Source organism: Symphodus melops (genome assembly GCF_947650265.1).
Source record: "Symphodus melops genome assembly, chromosome: 13".
In the NCBI taxonomy this organism is placed as follows: domain Eukaryota; kingdom Metazoa; phylum Chordata; class Actinopteri; order Labriformes; family Labridae; genus Symphodus; species Symphodus melops.
Genome location: NC_136703.1, coordinates 21,706,105 through 21,725,197, shown reverse-complemented (window position 1 = coordinate 21,725,197; position 19,093 = coordinate 21,706,105). Strand labels below are relative to the sequence as shown.

The window sequence follows — 19,093 nt, the reverse complement described above, 5'->3', positions numbered from 1 at the left end:
AATAGATGGAGAAAAACAGTCACCCTAGACTCATTATTGGCTGCTTAATTTGAAAAATCGAGAAACAGATTTCCACAGAAAGCAGCTCCTTTGAGCTGGGGAAAAACATATTTTGCAGGCCCTAAAACAAAGTCAAAGTAAGGTGTCAGTATGCTCAAACATGCATTCTTCTTGATGTAGAATTACTTTAATGTTTCAAAAGAGTGTAAACAAATTGCTTCTGTCAATGTGAGGAGAAACGATAAAAGACTTCAGTTGTTTGGATGTCAGTGTGCCAACCACCAAACCAAGTCCCACCAGGGGGTGCTATTGAGCTACAGTATCTCACTTCCCATATGAAGGATGTGTCTGTGGCTATGACAAAAAAAAATGAAGACATCTAGTTTTAAGATAGTAATGACTTCAGTGTTGTGTAAAGTCTTCACGTATTCATCTACATAGCTGAACCCAACACATACGCTGAAGTCTGTCATGTGGATGTCTCTCCATCGCATGCAGGGAGCTCTCTCTGAAAAACCCTGACTTGAAAGTCCCATTGCTGAGCAGGTTAAGTTATTTTCAGTGTTCCTGTGAGGCCGGTCAGTGGAAAAAGGAGGAGGAGGAGCAAAGGGACCATAGAAAGAGAGAGAGAGAGAGAGAGAGAGAAGAGGAAGAGTGCATGCTTCATACTTTCATGTAAATGTGGCGTCGTCTAGTGCAGACCTGGCACCTTAATGCTTTTTACACAGAGCTGTCATGCTGAATCTTTACTCCTGCTTTCAGGTTTTCTTACGATAATACCCCAAGCAGACTTTTTGAATGTACATCACTGCTACTCAACGTTTCCTTGGTAGCCACTGAGGGAGTCGATCAGCCTTTCCTTAACCTTTTGTCCTTGTGGTATGCGGGCAGTGCTGATCTCTCCAAGTTGTTTGGCAGGTCTTATGATGGCCCGTAACAACTGAGGGTTACATCTTGTGTTAAACCCAGGGGCCATGACCCAGTCTCACTCAGTGGTGTAATGTTTACATCCTGGGGTATTTCTACCCAGCCTAAATGATTGTCAGGGCCCTTGAGGATATTTTTTTTTCTTCACACTCATAAAAAGCACTCTGGGTCCGTTACTTTAAGTACAAGGCCTTGAGGGCACTGGCAAGACAGGCTTGATACGTCTTACACCGAGGCTGCTCATGATAACACTACAGCCAGTGGACCTATGAGCCGACTAGAAAACATAGTACTGGAAATATTGTTGTACAAGAGCCACATTTGTTAAAAAATAAATAAATGTTGGAAGCAGAAGCTGCAGCATTTCCACTTTTTTGTTGCTGAGATTCAATAAAAAAAAGGAAGCAGAGTTCAAGTTAAATCTCTGAGGGTCCCAGCTAAGTTTTTGTAGTCTAGGCAAAAGAGTGTAGCATATTTACATTAATATAAAATGAGGTAAATGCCAGGGATGTAGGAATTTCTTCTACATAGAACTCACACAGGTGTGTCGAATTAACTCCAAAGCACAAACTTCCTTCACAAAAGAAGCAGTCAAAGGTTGTCTTCCAAAATGCCGGTAGCCCCAGCTGTGCTAGAAGAAATATCTCCCCTTTTATTTTTGAGCGCTTGCAGCTTAAAAAGTTTCATGATGTTATCATTTCACTCAAAGTTCAGGGTGAAGCCGCAGCAAAACATCAAGCAAGCACGCAGTCAGCCATTAACTTACAAAAGTGCTTGTGCAGCAATGGTATAAATATTTCTCGGCTGTTTTGTAAAGAAGGATGAATTTAACCTCACTTGTGTTGTTGGATGACTTTCTCTCCCAGTTTTGTGTTGAATCAGGACTTACTTTTTTTTTTTTTTTTTTTACCCCTATAGCCTTTTTAATTGAATCCTTGAGGTTATGGATGGATCGGACCCAGGTCTGGTTTTGTGGTCGCTGAGACATTTCATTACAATGCCTGCCTGTAACGGACCTTAACTGACTGATTTGCACGACTTCCACTGACTGATTGTATTGATTCATTCAGCTTACAGCTGATATAATAGGCAGTGTTATTGACCCGTATCAAACCAGGCCAGATGCGCGTTGCCCCTTGCAGTTTTTCTTAAAGGTCAAAAGATATGAAGAAAAAAAGAACTTCACTGTTTTAGACCAGCATTCACACATTTATCAAGTTTTTTTTTTATTGTTCTAATCAAACATAATCATTGTATATGCTTCATATGTTCTGAACAGCTCCTGTGTGTTTAAATGTATTTCAATATATTGTCCAGCTTCTGTTGATATTGTTGCATGGGGGAGATGCACAGTCTGGGAGAATGCTTCTTTTCCTCGATTTTCTCTACTTTTCTCTTTGCCTCCTGAAGGACTGAAGAAAGTTCGTAATCCGGATCGAATGTACAGATCAGCAGTGTGTTATGCTGGCCACGGTCCACCTAAGAGTATCAGTGATGACACAGAGACGAACAGTAAGAGTCAGTTATTAATACTGCATTGCTGCTCCGAGAGAGGCCACTAGCTGGCCAATCTATTATTCATCCATTGATTCATTTATTTACTTCTTGATTTCATCCGTTCTCCCCCTCCCCTCCTCATGCTTTCCCCTTCCTCCTTTTATTCTCCTCCCAACACAACACCTCCTGCGGGCTGCTCTGTTGATTGAAGTGTCTGCTTTACGGGATCACGCTGTCAATAGCTGAAGTGTTGTCGTTAACTAAGAGTGATTGTTTCAGGTTGAGGCCAGGGGATCAGGACCTGAGCAGACCCTCAGAGAGAACGCTTACATTTGAGCCATCAATTATGGCCTCTGTACCTTTTCGCTGTTCTGTTTCCCTCTGAAACCAGCATTTGATATGGGAAAACAATTAAAGTTAACAACACTGACTCTGAAATCTTGCTCAAATTAAATGGTGCACCACTCAGAATATGAAGAAAAAGTTGTCCCCTTTGAGATTTTTCTCCCCTTCAAATGCAGTAATCTGTGCCTTTGCCTCCCTCTCATTACATTTTTTCTCCATGAGAACTGTCGACTAGGGCCAAAGAACAAAGACAACACAACATCATAGCTGACTTTTAAAACCAGCTTCTGTGGGAATTGCTTCAGTGCACTTAGCCGTCTGTGTACCATTGCTGTTTTCTGTCACAACCCAAACAAAGATCAGTCAGAAATATGGGTCAAACTCTTGATTTTGTTTGAGGGGGGATTTCTTCGTTTCGTTCCTCTCTTAGTCCCCGCCTGCCTGCCCCCATTGAATAGAGTGTCCTCTGTAAAGCTGATTGTTTCTGTGCAGAAAGGAGCCCCTTCATTGTTAATGAACACCACGGTCACTTTACTGCTGGAAGACTGTGTTGATCTAGACTTGAAACTTGGGTAATTAAGTGTGCTCATGTTTTGTCATTTCTAAATAGAGAGTCTGAAATAACCCCCTAACCTCTTGTTAAAGTCCTCGCTTGGTGTTTGTCACAGGGAGCGCTCTTCTGCACCAAATACTTTGGGTGTCTTAAGAAGAGAGAATGTTTTTTTTTTTTTTTTTTAGAGGTTTAATAGCCGGGGACTGTTTGTGCGGATCTATTAAACAGGGTTGCAGACTGCAAAAGGGACATTGTTGATAGGCTTCCCGTCATGTGTGACAGCTGTGACTGACAACACGTTTTGCCAGTCTTGCTTTTTGCCCTCATGTTATTGCGTGGTATTACAGTATCCCTTACCCGTGTCAGACAGCCTGTTTAATGCGTTCAGCCTGGAGCTTTTTCTTGCCTCGCCGGGACGCTCTGTAGCTGAATACAGCCACTCCAAAAAAAACGGCAGGTAAAACCATTGATCTGAGCAATCGTCTGAGTAATTGTGGGAGTAGTTATGACACAGAAGGAGAGGCTTTGTTTGTGTGCATGTGTAAGCGAAAAGGGAGAAAGAGGTAGAAGAGAACAGGAGCCAGAGAGAGGGAGCGAGGGGGGGAGACCTCACCTCTGCTCTCCTTGAGATGGGATTTTTATGGATGGCTGAGCTCGGTGAGGGCTGAGAACACATAAAGAGTCATTTTCAGTTTGTTGCAGGCAGTTAACCGTGTGTGCATGTTTGTTGAACTTCCAGTAATAGGCCTGGACTTCTTTTTTTTTTTTTTTTAGCTGTTTGACTTTTTGACAGTCTTCCCTTATTATGCTTTTCCATAATAACCACATGGAGCCAGAGTGAGTCCAGAGTGAAACTGGAAAGTAAACAAAGACTCAACCCATTCACCGCAAACCCCCCCCCCCCCCCAAAAAACCCCCAACACATTACATTTGTATATAACCAAACTGACTTTCTAATTACCTCGTGGTGACACTTTAATTGCTGCATGGATTAGGGTCACAGATAAAGATTAAATTAAACACTTTATTTTACACATACTGGCTTTCAAGGGAGTTGTTTTGGATAGTTGTCAACTGAACCACTTAGGTAAAGTAAAGATTTTTGATTAAAAAAAACAACAACAACAAAAAAACAAACTCATTTCTAAAGTTACTGCTGAGGACTTTTGAATACAATATAACCAAAATGATGCTGAAGTCACCAAGAGTGGATAGTGTACTGCAAGAATGTAGAAAACAAACAAACACTGATATGTAGCTATTTTTGCAACTGGGCAGCTAAGTAAGTTAATATTAGTGAATGAAGACTATTTCTCTATTGATGAAAAAGAAAAGAAGATTCGTTTGGCATTATGTTTGTCATTAAAATGTATTTCTAATTTAATCTAAATGAAAGAAAAAGGCTTTATTCTCTCCCCCTCATGTGTTAGTGATGATAATACAGAAGATCCAATATTCAATAAGATCCTAAGCTTAATTCAAGAATCGTGTGTGCATTCTTCTAAATGTTTCTCACTTGGAGGGGAAACACCTTTTTCGTCTTTTACAACAGCTGCTGTGAGAGTTGCAGGTCAAACGCTCATCCTTTTGTTGCTGTCGTTTGCCGTAGCATAGCAACACCATCGTGAAGTTCAGGAAGACTTTTTGTTGCTGGTGGGCGGTTAGTAATTTCACTGTATGGTTGAGTGTTATCGAATGGGCTATAGGCCAAATGATAAAGATAATTGGTTTCCCAGTCCTGCACTAACACATGGCTATTTTAAGTCTACGCCTCTACACGTCCCCATCAGGAGCCTTCAGGCTGTGGGGAAACCGGCCCTTGGTCTGTGGGCAGTCGTTGCTATTACTGCCGGGGAAATTTGACACTGCTCTTATTGTACTCTGTTGTAATAAAGCTCAGCTCAGGATCTCCCTCATGAGACTTTGGTCTAATCAAATGCTCCATTTACTCAGAGCCCAAATATCTCCACTTTTACTTGTAGATTCAGTGTGAAATTAATAGTGAAGATATTCAAGATCTGTGCAAATGTAATAGCATTTTGCAAGTGTAAAGCACCTTGAAATGAGTAAAGGAAAAATACGGCAAAAAGTAATCCATTACACACAGCAAAAGGGAATTGCATTTTTTGGTTCCCATCTGTTTAAAAGAAACGCTGTTAAATGAATGACATCATGCATTTCTGACTGATTAATGTTTGCTTTAAAAATGTTAAATGAGCCTGCAAGTCATGACCTTTGGCTGAATATGATAAGCGACGTTAGCAAGAATTTACAGGCCTTACTAAATCGCAGGAAAGTCTCCTAAAATGAAGGCTACAGGGATTACTGTAAATAGTGCAACAGACTTCTGCCGGTTAAAACAGCCCTAACTCCCTCCTCATCTTCAACCCCCCCCCCCCCCCCCCCCCTCCATGCCTCACAACCAAACAGATCGCTTTTAATTGACAGCATGCCGTCAGTTTATCACTGCACCGTGGCTGTGTGAGTTTGAGTCCTTTGACCACCTTCTGTTTTCATACTTTCTTTGTCTCATTCATCCGTCGACACCTTATAAACGCTTTCATCGTGTGAACCTGCCGCTGCACCTTTGCCTTTACACTGAGCTTTAAAGTCCTCTCTCATATTGGTTTGGTTTGACATCTCGCTTCCTATACATCTCCTTATTACACTTAGAGCATGCACACACACACACACACACACACACACCAGCTGAACATTTGAATCCAGATACTTGTGATATTTCTCATCATGTTCTCAGCATTTCACCGGCTATAATTTCACATTTGTTGGAGGAAATTGCATGCTTTCTCTCAAATCCCCTGCTGATGCAAATACAATGATTTAAGTATATTAAGTGATTTTTTCTACTGTTTCTGTGACTGCATAAGTGTATGAGTGTTATTCTTTGAACACAATGCAAGGATTAAACGTTTGAAAGTCAGTGTTCTTCAAAATGAAGCTGTGGTAACAGACGTCATTAGTGAGTAGAAGGGGTGTAACTGGACATTCGGCATCAAGTTAACAGTGCAGTTAACTTAAACTGAGTGTGCACTCACAGTCTGCTAAATACACAATGACTTTAAAATGTGAAACTGCTGGACTCTGGAGCTTCCCGACAGAATGTTGATGCATCACAGCAAGCTCCTCTTTGCATAGCTTCAGAGTTTTGTTGACTCCATCCACTATCATTCAGTGCCACTGAGAACTTGTTGCTCAGATGGAATTTATGTGCACAAGAAGAAGCAGGGTGTTTGTTTTTTTCTTAAACTTGTAACCCCACTCACTGAAATGTGTCTGAGCTAAGCTCATTTGGCTAACAGGGCTAATTTTGGAGCTAAACTCTTAGGGGCATTTTTTCGGTCCAGCCCAGTGGATGGCCGTCATCCAACCTAATGATAACAGACATTGCCATGGGCCTAATTCAGTTTCACAGCACTTCTTACTGGACGTAGATGAGAGCCAAATGTTTATCCACAAGTCTGCCTGCTCCTCTGTGATTCAGCCCCCTCATGTTCCAGGTATAGCAGCAAACAGCACAGATACTGTTACACTGCTCCTCATATCCTTAAGCCATATTAGCCACTGAACTGTTGTGGAAAATGCATTCAAACTGTTACTTTGGATATGCACCGCCAGCAGCGATTTGTTGAATGATCTATAGCCAAAACATTAGCTTGCAATTTCTCCACAATGTGGGCACAGATTAAAAAGAAAAACTGTCACTCCCAGAGCGCTCTGAGACAGAGACGGAAGAGAGGGGGTTTTGCGTTCAGGGCTCAGATATTGATTAAAGATTTGTTTTTGTCAGCCTTTCCAGTCTCATGACCCTCGCTCTCGTCTCTAGGGTGGGGCTGGAGCAAGCTAGCATGACAGATACCCTTAAATTCGGCCCAAGTGTTTGCTTAGCAGCCAGGATCAGTGATAATCCAAACATCAGCACACAGAAATATATATCTTTATCCCCGTTTGACAGAGGAGGGTGTGATAAAGGTGCATGCACAGGCTACCTCATTTCTGCACAAAAATGACCGGCGATTGCAACATGAAAGCTGCAGACCTGTAGCCTTGAGTTGAATTGAGCTCCTCTCCTTGTTTAGCCCTTTGTATGTGAGCTCGCTCATCAAGACCCAGAATGTAATTGGCTCCAGCGTGCCAGCTCAGCTCAGCACATCCTCTCATGTAACAAGCTCTGCTATCAGCCTGTCTTGCACTTTAGTGTTTTACAACCAAATAGTAGTTTTCTGTGTATCCCTTTCTTGGCTAACGTACAAGCAGTCATTAAGCCTCCTGTTTGGACTCCAAAATACATATTAAACCTTACACGGAATCCACGGGAAATGCAAAGAAGTGCACTTCTTCTCTGGCTTTGATTGGCTTTTAAAAAGAGCCAGATTTACATTTTCAAAGCCAATATTTTTTTGCAGGTAATTTGTTGTTTACGCACTGATTAAATCAGACAGATTTATTAGCAAGAGCTTTTCTACATTCTGTAAACCATCTCCAAAAAAAAAAAAAGATCTCCAAGCCTTTCCCCTGTCAGTTGTTTTTAAGTGATGCACATGATGTGGATTTCCATGCCACAGTGGACAGATCTTGAATTACTGAGAAATACTTCTTTGGTTTGCTCACAGTGCTGGAAGGAACAGCAGACACACAGCAGCTGAAACATTATTAGCGTAGATAAATAGCTGCTGAAAGAACAAAGCGTTGAGAGTTATGAGAGTGAACTGTTGTGGAGAAGAAGCCTCAGCACTCGACAACAGGGATGTTGAGTCCAACCTTTGTGTTCTTTGAGAGGCTCATAAGTAATGTTATTGAGGTAAAAACAAGAGGTCCCTCTTAAATTAGACAAGGAGTCCCAGATTAGAGTAGAAAAACTCTGAACCACATCTCAAACATGCTTTATTTAAAAGCACAAAGCACACTGTGTGCACTGTTTGAGTCATGACAGCAGTTAGGCCTGTCATCCATATCTCTCTCTGTATAATCTGATGTAAATGCACTACAGGCTGCACTTAGGTATCAGATACCTTTTACGTGTATAGACTATTTGTAAACAAGTCCACAGGCTCCACATCTTTTGAGTTCACTAAAATTAGAATTTCATTATTAGTCTAATATAAAATACATGTAACGTTTCATTTTCTATATTTTATTTTATATGTCAGGGGGAAAAAAAACAAAGAAAATGAAAAAACGTGCCACAGACTGAAGATGATTTTTATATCCAGTTTGTATTTTTTGTGTGACTCGGTGCAGGTGTTAGTTAGTGCTAAGAAAAGCGAGCAGAGAATTGCAAGTCGCCAGAGCGCACACTGCTCATTGCAATGTGATATCGCACAGCTTAAAAACAATATCAATCTTCTTGGTGGTGGTTGATCAGCGATGAAAAATGATCTGCAGTGTAATGTTTATTAATGCTTTGTGTCCATGATTCTTCATAAACTCAGTTTATTTAGCCAGTGTTGTTTATGCCATTATGCACCCCAGTACCTCGGTGTGTCAGTCAATCAAGACTCTTTCCAACTTAAAGCCATTTATAAACTTCAAACTGTTGATCATCTCACATCATCACAGATGAAGCCCCACAAAGAGGATTTATACTGTTTTTCAGTTGTGCTATACATCACTTTACAATGAGCACTGTGCATGTTATTCTCTGCATGCTCAGTGCAACACCTGCACCGAGTCACTCAAACAAGACAAATGAAATATCAACTTCTGCCAAGGGCTAATATTTTAATTTCCTGTTTTTGATCTAAACTTCAAATTGAAAATAGGTGAAAACAAATGGTATTGGTTATTTAGTCATTAATAGAAAATTCCATGTTTAAGTTTTTCATTTTCTGATATTGTATTTTTAACAGAGCAGATTTAAAGAACAAATGACACGCAGAGATTTAAATGAGATTTAAATCTATGTTATTGTCTTCTGACTGCACTCAAATGTGAAACAAAGTCTTTTAATTGGCTATCCATAAGCCACTCATAGCTGTCCACATCATCTATAACAGACTGCATTAGAGCTGCGCCCCCTTTAAAAAAGTACAGTCTTTTAATCTGACATTATGACATTATTAAAGCACGTTAGGCACAGTTTAAACTGAACTAAAAGTACAAGATATTAACATTCCTTCATGTTCATGCTTACATTATTTATAACTTTTATTTTGGACCTTTTCCAAAACATTTGTTCTTGGAAGGTCTGGATGTCATCAGTGGTAAATAGGAAAATGAGCAGAGAAATACTGTTGTAAGGCCTTTGGATTCTTTTGAATCTTTCATGAGTGAGTTTCGGAGTAGAAATGCAGCATTTATAGTTGCACATAATTCAGCTGTGAAAGGTAAAGAATAGGTCGCAACGTTTGAACATTTTTTAAAATGTTCCAGTGAAATATATAACTTCAAAATTCAGTCTAGATAAATATTTTAAAGCAAGTTGATGAGTAGACGTTCATTATATTAAATGTGAGTGTGCAAATCCTTTGCATTCAGTGACTGTCTGCAGTCCATGATTCATAGACATCAACAAACACTTGGCGTGTTCCCTGGTGATGCTTTGCCAGGCCTGTACTGCAGCCATATTTATTTTGTGCCTGCTTTTTGGGCCTTTTTGCCTTCAGTCTGCTCTCCAGAAAGAGAAGCACATGCTCAGTTGGATTAAGGTCAGGTAAATGACTTGGCCTAACATGAAGATTGTACGTGGTTGCCTTTTCTCTATGGTAATCATAGAGTATGGATAGAAAGATAATGCACTCTCGTCATTTCATACAGATAGTTAGCACTTTAAGCTAGCTGTACAGAGATGTGTCAGTCAGACAATGGTTTCCAGTTGATAGGGACTTATCACTGATGTATCGGTATACTCATGTAATCTTATTTTACAAAAAACATCTAATGCAAAAAAACCCCCAATGCTCTTGTTATTTAAGAGCTGGAGTCATCACGCTCTCAGCTTTGTCGTTATATCAGCCACCAGATCAGAAAAATTCCCATGAAGGTCGGGCATTACATAAAGCTTTTCTGTTCAGTATCAAATTGAATGTGCCTTACAAAGCATTCTCACCGCACTGTGTGTCTTACAGAGGTTTCAGATCATTTAAAATTGTAAATTAGATGCTTAAAGGTATGTTGCTGTAGGGGGGGTTTCAAACTGTGAGGGAATTTGCACGGGGTGGAGGAGGAGCCCTGAGGCAGCCAGGTGCATGTTGGGGTTTTTTCAGGTCAAATCTCAACAGACATGATCTTGTTTGACTTGTACTTTCTGAAGGTGTAATTTCCTCATTAGAATGGTTTTTGTGAATGTGCCTGTACAAAAAAGATGTTGCTCCATAACTCCTCTAATGATGCACACAATGTGCTAAAATGTAAACCTGTGTAGGATAAAAAGATGAAGTCTCAAGTTGCCAAGGATACTTAAACAGGCAGTTTGATTTATGCCCAATAGAGGCCCCACAGTGTAAGATTAGAACATTTCAGACAACACTAATCTTTGTATGCAAGCAGCTCACATTTCTTTAATTGAGTTTTTAGCTCGCCAGCTGAGAACAAAATTTCCTATTCTTAATGTAAGTATAAACCAATTAAGATAGATATTTGATAAGGAAAAAGTTATGCTTAAAAAATGTGTTGATGTCACAACTGTCTGCTGTATACTCCAGTGAGAATAACTTCAAAGCACAGTTATGTCCTTCTGCACTCAGCGTGTTTACATGCACATTAGTAATCTGATCAGTAGCCCAGTTTTGGCTGTAACCTGATTTCAGAGGCGTCCATGAAAGGTTAGAGGATTAAGAGAAACCCAGTTAACACCTTGTTAGTCCTGCAGGGTTTACACAGGTTGCTCTGTTGCTTTGGGGGGTTGTTAGCTGACAAATACAAGAGTGGCATTTCAAGGTAAAATGCATGTTGCAGTCGGGTCCCCTTTTCATGTGCACAGCATACTCAACTGAGATGCGTTTTGCATGGCAAACGGATCCATGGCAGGCAGAGTTGTAGAGCATATAATACTTTGTACACAGAGAGTTTGTGCAATGACCGGTGTAATTATAAGGTTGTAAAAATCATTAAACCCAAGTGAGAGATCTTCTTGCATTTGTCAAGATCCTCCTCGCTGTATATTCTAATCCTGAGTATTCTTTGCCTGCCAGCAGCAGATTGAACAGACATGTCCTCCTACGGTAGATTTCTATCTCGTCTCTCTCGGTGAGAAAATCCTTAACATACTTGAGGCATATTCCAATTCAGCTCTGTCTCAATGGTGTCATAGGAGGCTGTGCCAGGGGGCAACATTGAATCCTGAATAATCTGTGCACAGACAGATTGCCATACATATCGGCTGCTACTGCTGTCTGTCGGTTGCAATGAGAAAATCTTCAGAGCACATTTTGTAGGATGGAAGTCGGCAATATATGTGTGTGTGTGTGTGTGTGTGTGTGTGTGAGAGGATCTGCTATGAATTTTTTGTCTATGAGTGGGCTTCATATTGAAGGACTTTGCTCTTTCTCACCCTTTTAGTGGAAGACAAAAAAACAGGAGTCCAAACTAACTGTTTTTGTATTTTTGTGTATAAGCACATTGTTTACATAGGACCAATAATACATTAAAAGAGTAACCTTTTTGTTCAACTTATGTAGACATTGATCACATCTTCCCACATAAGGTTTACATGCACCCTTTGTTTTCCATAAATGTGTTCAGCTAAATCTAGCTAAAGTGGTGGCAGTGCTCTGTGTAATGTAACTATTAACTGATGTTTATTCAAACACTTTAAGATTACCGACATCCGTTAGCAGAAATCAAATTGTTTACATGGAAAAGCCAACCAAAGGGGATAGCGAGCAACTTCAACCACTATGCTCATTTTTCCATGAGGCTAAGCCCTTGTTTTCTTCAATGTGAATGCTTTGGATATTAGAAAACAATGAATGAACACGATAGTCAAGGGAGTACTTGTGGTATCCCACTTCCTGTCTGTTAGCTGTGCGGCATTGTGAGGAAGAAAAAACAAACAAACATTTGTTTTACAAAACCAAGCCACACTTTTTTGTTAATTGAAATTGAGCTTGTGATCAATTTATTAATTTTCACACATAACAAATAAGCTGTTGAATCAGTGTGTCAGTCTATGAAGATTGTCTTATTACTGCTTGTCCTTGTTCCTGTCACAGCTCCTGTTAAACTCTGTATATATATTTTGTAATACACGTTATTATTGATTTAGTGGAAACAGCTGCACATTTATAGCTAACTCAGCTCTAGTCAAGCACCTTTATCTCTCTTCAACTTTAGCACATTTTAACATATTTAAAGGCAGGATTGACTTTTTAACTTTTTGGTTGAGATTCTCTTTAGGTCTTGACAGACATTAATAAATCATGTGCTCTGAAAAAGGAAAGATGAAAATCTGTCATCTTTAGCAGCTGTAAGCTTGTACACAGTGTCTGCCATGAGGTGTTGATCTGATGAACCAATCAGGCGTCCCTGTCCTTTGCTCATTGTCTACCATACGCATGCACGCGCCCACGCTCAAAGCATGTGTGCGTGTATGTGAGGGGCGTGGCTTTTGAGGGAGCACAGAGGGGGAGGGGTCGGGTGCCAACGAAACAAGTAATGCTACTTTTAAATTCTTGCTAGTTTTTTTTTGTATCAGATGTTTGTCCATTCATCTAACACCTTAAGCGACTATAATGTCCTAAATGAAGTTTATGATCAGGGAAGAACAAACTGGACACAAATGCTTCATTTGTTGGCCGATCTAATTCAGCTCCTGTTAGCAGTCTTCCTGCAGCTCCAAAGAAGCCGGAAAGCCAAGATGTCTCTAATATAACAACACATCTGCTCACAAAAACACCTTTCCTTTTTTCTTTGGTACCTCTCTGATCATTCAGTTGCAGCGTGTTTTCCAATTCTGACAGTGAAACCGCTGTGGTCGTACCTGGGAGCAGATGCTGTATGTGATTCTTAATTGGGCAAAGCGAATGGTTACAGCTACCTGTGCAGCGCATAAAAAAACAGAGTCTACATGCAGATTTGTAGTTACAGATGGAAATGGCAAATACTACCCATCTACCCCTGTGTTCCTTTGGGAGCGATGATGTTCCACCTTACGTATTACACTTAGAGGCTCGGAGCCAGCTCCATCTCTGTGGACCCACTGTGTTCATTCCCATTGAATTTTCCATATGGATGTTTCTGGGCTGCAGCACTCTCCTCTTGCTCTGATGTACAACAAGCTCCACACTCTCTTCCTTTATCCTCATAATCAAGTGCACTGCTCGGTTTATTTGTATTTCCTTTAAAGTCGTATTTTGCTTTGATTGAACTTCTTCTCATATTTTTTCTATAGTCAACCATTGAACCACTACCCCAGGGATCCATAGTCAGCATTCACGTTCAGGCTTTTTTCTCCTTTTTCTCCCCCTAAGCTTGCCTATATTTTCCCTTCCTCTCCTAACCAACGTTCCTATAAATGTTAAACAATGCTGCTTTCTAGAAGTAATTCATTTTCAAGCTAAATTACTTTCCAAATAAATGCTTTATTTATTCTTTAGCACCTTTATTTACATTCATTGCACTAACATGAAAACTGGATGATAGATTCATTTGCATGTGCTTGAACATTACCTAGGCTAAATCTGCATTCAGTTTATGCAGTGGTACAGTTTGTAAATACATTAAAGGTCTGCTGTATACAAAAAGACATTTAAATCCTCTTATTTTCTGTAAGCTGGGGATGGGAATGGCCTGAACATTAATGAACAAGATGAATACTCATAATGTGTACTTTGTTAAAATGTTGGGGAAACATTTCCTCGATGACATAATCTAGTATAATTCTCTCCTTGATGTCTCTAATGATCCATTCAACTCACCCAAACTGACCTTATTTAAGTTGATACACCTGATTTATTATTATGATTATTATTTATTATTTTTCACAAGTCATTTTTTTCTCCAGTTTTCCCTCTGACATCTCACTGTTGACAAACACTGTGGTTCTGCATTCATACTCATTGGTAATGATAAGATCCTTGCTTAGATTATTCTCTTGTTGTCTGCTAATCATAATCACTGCAAATATTTCCACTTAAGCCTGTATCTGATGTTCTGATAAAAAAAAAACACACTCTAAGACTATAATCGGATAATTCGTTATATTTTAAATTCAACATGCGTTAGTCTCTCTTAAGCGCTCTGCATGTTTGAACAGATGCCATAAAATGAGACCAACATTCATATGTGTCCGTCCATCTTTACTGTTTTCTGTTTTACTGTTTTTAAAGCCTGTGAACTCAATATGAAATGTAAATTATAGATTGAAGGACATGCATTATGATGTAAGCATTGCGCTTGGTAATTGTCATTATCTCCCTGAATAATAAACCACATTGTGGCGTGCAGCACACAGACTCCCATGCTAAATCCCCGTACACTATAAAATCACTCAAGGGTGTTTATTGTGTCTAAATAATGAATCGACACAGCCTTTACAAGTTGACAGTGAAAAATTTCCGGTGAACTCCCCTGATAGAACGCATTTCACAGTAAAATGATTTAGCCTAGCACAAAGTAAAATGTATGCAATATTCTGTTCTTGAATTAATTTTGCTAATTCAGAGGGGAATACTTATTTTCCTGTCAGCGTTTCTGCTGCAGAGAGACTGATAGACTGATAAAGAGGGAGATGAGCCAGTCAATGAGCACCGGGCTAAATATTCTGTTTTGTCTTGTTCCTGTTGCAGATGAACATGGACATTTGAAAATATACCTGCCCAAGAAGCTGCTTGAATGTCTACCAAAATGCACCTCGCTGCCAAAGGAGAGACACCGGTGGAACACTAATGAGGTAAGGCCACTGCTCAATATGTCAAACCTCGTATCAATCCGCCTCACATTAGGGTTCAAAAGTCATGACCCACAAAATATCTTTGTCAAAAACACTGTCAAGATCTCAAATACATGACATGGGGGGTAGATAGACAGTTAGTTGATGTCGGGAAATAGGCATCACATGGTTTGGCAGGTCAAACTGTTTTCTTGCAACTTATGATATAATACTAATACATAATTCAAAACACATAATGTATTATGTTGATTAAGTAAATCTAGTTATGTCACGTAGCCAGAGGCGCTGCTTGTCAACAGGCTAGGCAGGCAACGGCTCCTGGCCCCAGACCAGCAGGGGGTCCCTGAGGGCTCGCAAACTTAAACCAAAGAAATGTGCACATTGTGCCACAACAGTTGGAAACCTTCCTCTGGTGGCGCCATCTGACAGCACTCACTCTGGTTGCCCTGCTTAGTGCTGTGTGCTTCATTTCTGTTAAAACACAAAGTTTGTCGATGAAAGTCAATGAAGAAATATTAGAACGAATTCTCCTGAGAAAAAAAGAAAGAGGAAAAGAGAGGAAGAGGACGGTGTTGGGACGCTGGCAGACGTCGTGGTGATTCAAAGTTATACAGGAATTATTAATCTTTTATGTTGCTATTTTGTGTTAAATCTGGTGTGATTTATTTATGACATGTAAAGTGAAGTTTCAAAAGCACTCCCCACCACCTTTGCTACAAATTAAATACATCTTTATAAATATATTGTTTTGGTGTGAAGCCAAGATTCTTCTGATATTGCATTTCAGCGACATAATAAAAGTTCTCTCTTATAGACGTATGGTTGCCACCTGCTTTGCATGGGTAGTCTGATTCACCAGATTCTTTGGTTGTATTTTAGAATAAGACACAAAGTAGCAGATGCTGTACTCCCTATATCTTCATTTAAACTGAGCCACTTGTAAAATGTCTGTCCAACGCTGTAGTTTGTGTTTACTATTGACTCATTCTGCGAGGAAACCGTGTTTGGCATAAATCAAGGTTGATGTCAATAGCATGTTGACTCTTATTCAGAAAACTTCCCCGCTTCCTTATTTAGCAAGCATCATGAGGGGCTCTCGATGTAAACAGTTTTTAACATGGGCGCCGTGAAAGCTCAAGGTGTCTCACATTTCAAATTTGCATCACATTAAGGGAGATAAACACACCACTTTACATTTTGTTCCTCCCTTGAAAGTCAAATCCATAAAATGCTTCGCTTTGGAAAGACTACGTCACAAAGCTCTTTGCTTTGGTTTCTTCCTTTTCCTTTCCTGAAGGCCTGAATCTTTAATATGTTTTTTTTTAGCTCATATTTATTTACTTAAAAGAATATTTGTCTTGTTTGATGTTTGTGGAGTTTATGTTTCAGATTGGAATAATGAATCTCCTGGAAAAATAAAACTGCAGAATTAATTAGGGCTTCTTCAATCTTAATCCAGTACAGGCATGTGGAAGACGTTAATTATTTTATCCTACAATCTATGCAGTGCAAAAATACGAAATAAATCCACAACAAATAGGAGTTAATCCCAAAACAATCTAATCTAATCAATCTTTTCTTTGGAGACATTTCTCTTTCAGCCTTCTCCTATTTGATTTGTGCACAGCATATTCACACATGTAGACAAACACATACTGCAGTCTGAAACATGTTGCTGTGCATTTCTTCAACCCAGACTTACTGTATGCTGCTCCATTTGCTTCTGAATTCATTCGCCAACCTGTTCTGTTTCTCAGGAGACAGCTTGATAAATACATCACTCTGAGTTTGCCCTTATTGGTAGATGAAAACGTTTTTTTTTTCTTATCTGAGAATTACTGCTAGTAATTAGACCTAAACACACACCATGACAAATCTTAAAACCAATATGCGAAAAGCGGCCATCCATGCTTTTGATTAACACATTGTGACCATTTAAATATAGTCATCTGCAGTGATGAAAGTTAATTGAGTGAAAAACAACCAGATGATAAGGCCCCAGACAGTCTCTGATGGAACAGGAGATTCAAAAAAACAATCTGTCATTGACAAACAGTAAGATATTATTTTACACTGCCTTTTTATTGTTAGATTAAAGATGAAGGGATTTATGTATCTGTTGTAGAGACACTGATCGAGACAAAAATTACAGAGGTGATGGATACACTACACGGATGGTTTCTTATCACTTTCAGTCTCCATCTGTCATATTTAGCTCACTATCACCCCGGTTATGAAAAAAATATCTAACACTGGTGTGTTTCTAATTGGCTGATGTTGTAAGTTGATTGGCCTGTCTGACCTGCATTGTGCTGCTAGCAGTCTAAATTAATTAACATGACTTTGAAATTGATCTAAAAGTGTAAATCCAGGCATTTGGGGGGATCAAATGCTGTTGGCGAAGGTTGTTAGCATGCCGTGTCATTTATTACCAAATGTAATCAAAAGAGGCTCATTCAGGAAAAGCCCCATGATGTGTAACCTGGATGCAGATTTGTTGATATTCTACGTGCTCATAGGACACTGGAGAAGTAAGCCAAAGAGATGTTTCTCGTAGTGTTAGGGTTTGCATGCTGGTCGTGTTTCCAGGGTTGTAGAGAGCAAGGCAACCTTTCCCCAAATCAAGGACGTTCTTTTTTTTTCTTCCTTTTTTTTATGCAGACCATGCAAATCAGAGTGTTTGTGCCTCATTGGTGGCAGGAAGGGAGGGATCACATAGGCTCTTGTCGGAGCGTTTGGGTGACTCTTAGTGAAAGTGACACCTCATCAATTCTGTGCATATTTCTGGCACTTGCTCAGCATGCTTAATGCACTAATTTCCTTTTTTTTATGTTCAAGGAATCGAAGTAGTCTGGTAGGTTGGAGCTGCTAATGCTCTTGTGTGATATCTTTTCACGTTTTGTTGACTCAGTGTTCACAACAAACTTTTTATGGCTTTAAATAAAAAAGAGTAATTGCAGCCTTATTGATAACGATCATGTGATTTAATATCTATTTGCTGTCGGTTTGATTTGCCAGGAAACTAAATTTTTCACGTTTGCTTTTATCTTTATGTAATCGACTATTTTGATTGTACATTTAATTTGCAATTAGCTACGAGCCATATTAACAAATTGAGACTTTGTAGGAAACGTGAAAAAAATTGGCAACAAATTGAAAATAAAAAACAAAACAGTTTATGAGTTTGAACATGACATTTCCTATCTTTTTTTAATGTTCATCTGAATATATCAGAGAATAGCAAAGTAATTAATTCCTTTTTTTGGGTTGCTTTTTATGCATCTGCTTTGAGATAGGACAGTGGATAGAGTCAGATCTAGGAGAAAGATAGAGAGGGGTGTGACATGGGTTCGACTTGTGGAGAACAATGGCCTCTGTACATAGGGCAACACTCCTGACACCCCTTTATTTACATTTTCACCAGTGTCCCAGTGATTGTTAACCCAGTAGGTTATTTCCTACTGAGGTTTTTCTTTTATCAGTATTCAAGACTGTTCTGTTTTAAAGTAATTATTGGGCAAAATGCTCGATCTTTTGAAAAGTGGACATTTCTGAAAGATAAACTTCCACTTTCTGCTGTGCAGAGTTCACAGTTAAATGTTGAAAAATACTCAAAAGTGTCCTTTAAATTACTTGCGATGAATGTCTCTGTTGTGTGATTGTGTGTAGTATGAAGTGGGCATCGATCTCGAACACTAAAAGTTGCACCTCCTGTTCGATGGGATAGATTCCACTGAAGCGTCCTGCAAACTTTTTTTTTTGCAGCTGCACATTATTCACCCCGGTTCAAACCTGGGATGCTTCTCTTTCTGTTTAATTCATGAAGAGGTGCAAACTTCATCGCGCTTTATGTGGAGATAATCAAGGATGCAACTTGTGCTCGGAAACTTGAATCTGGAATTTGTAGTAGCTTTGGTGGTGCC

At 39.5% G+C, this 19,093-nt stretch overlaps 1 protein-coding gene across 1 annotated transcript in view; it reads left to right on the top strand.

Moving 5' to 3' along the window:
* The window catches only part of camta1a (calmodulin binding transcription activator 1a), a 292,114-nt gene that overhangs the window by 1,769 nt on the left and 271,252 nt on the right, over window positions 1–19,093 (top strand). Inside the window, 2 exon segments of the mRNA XM_079360272.1 lie at window positions 2,338–2,439; window positions 15,067–15,170. Coding sequence (XP_079216398.1) covers window positions 2,338–2,439; window positions 15,067–15,170 — 206 coding nt within the window.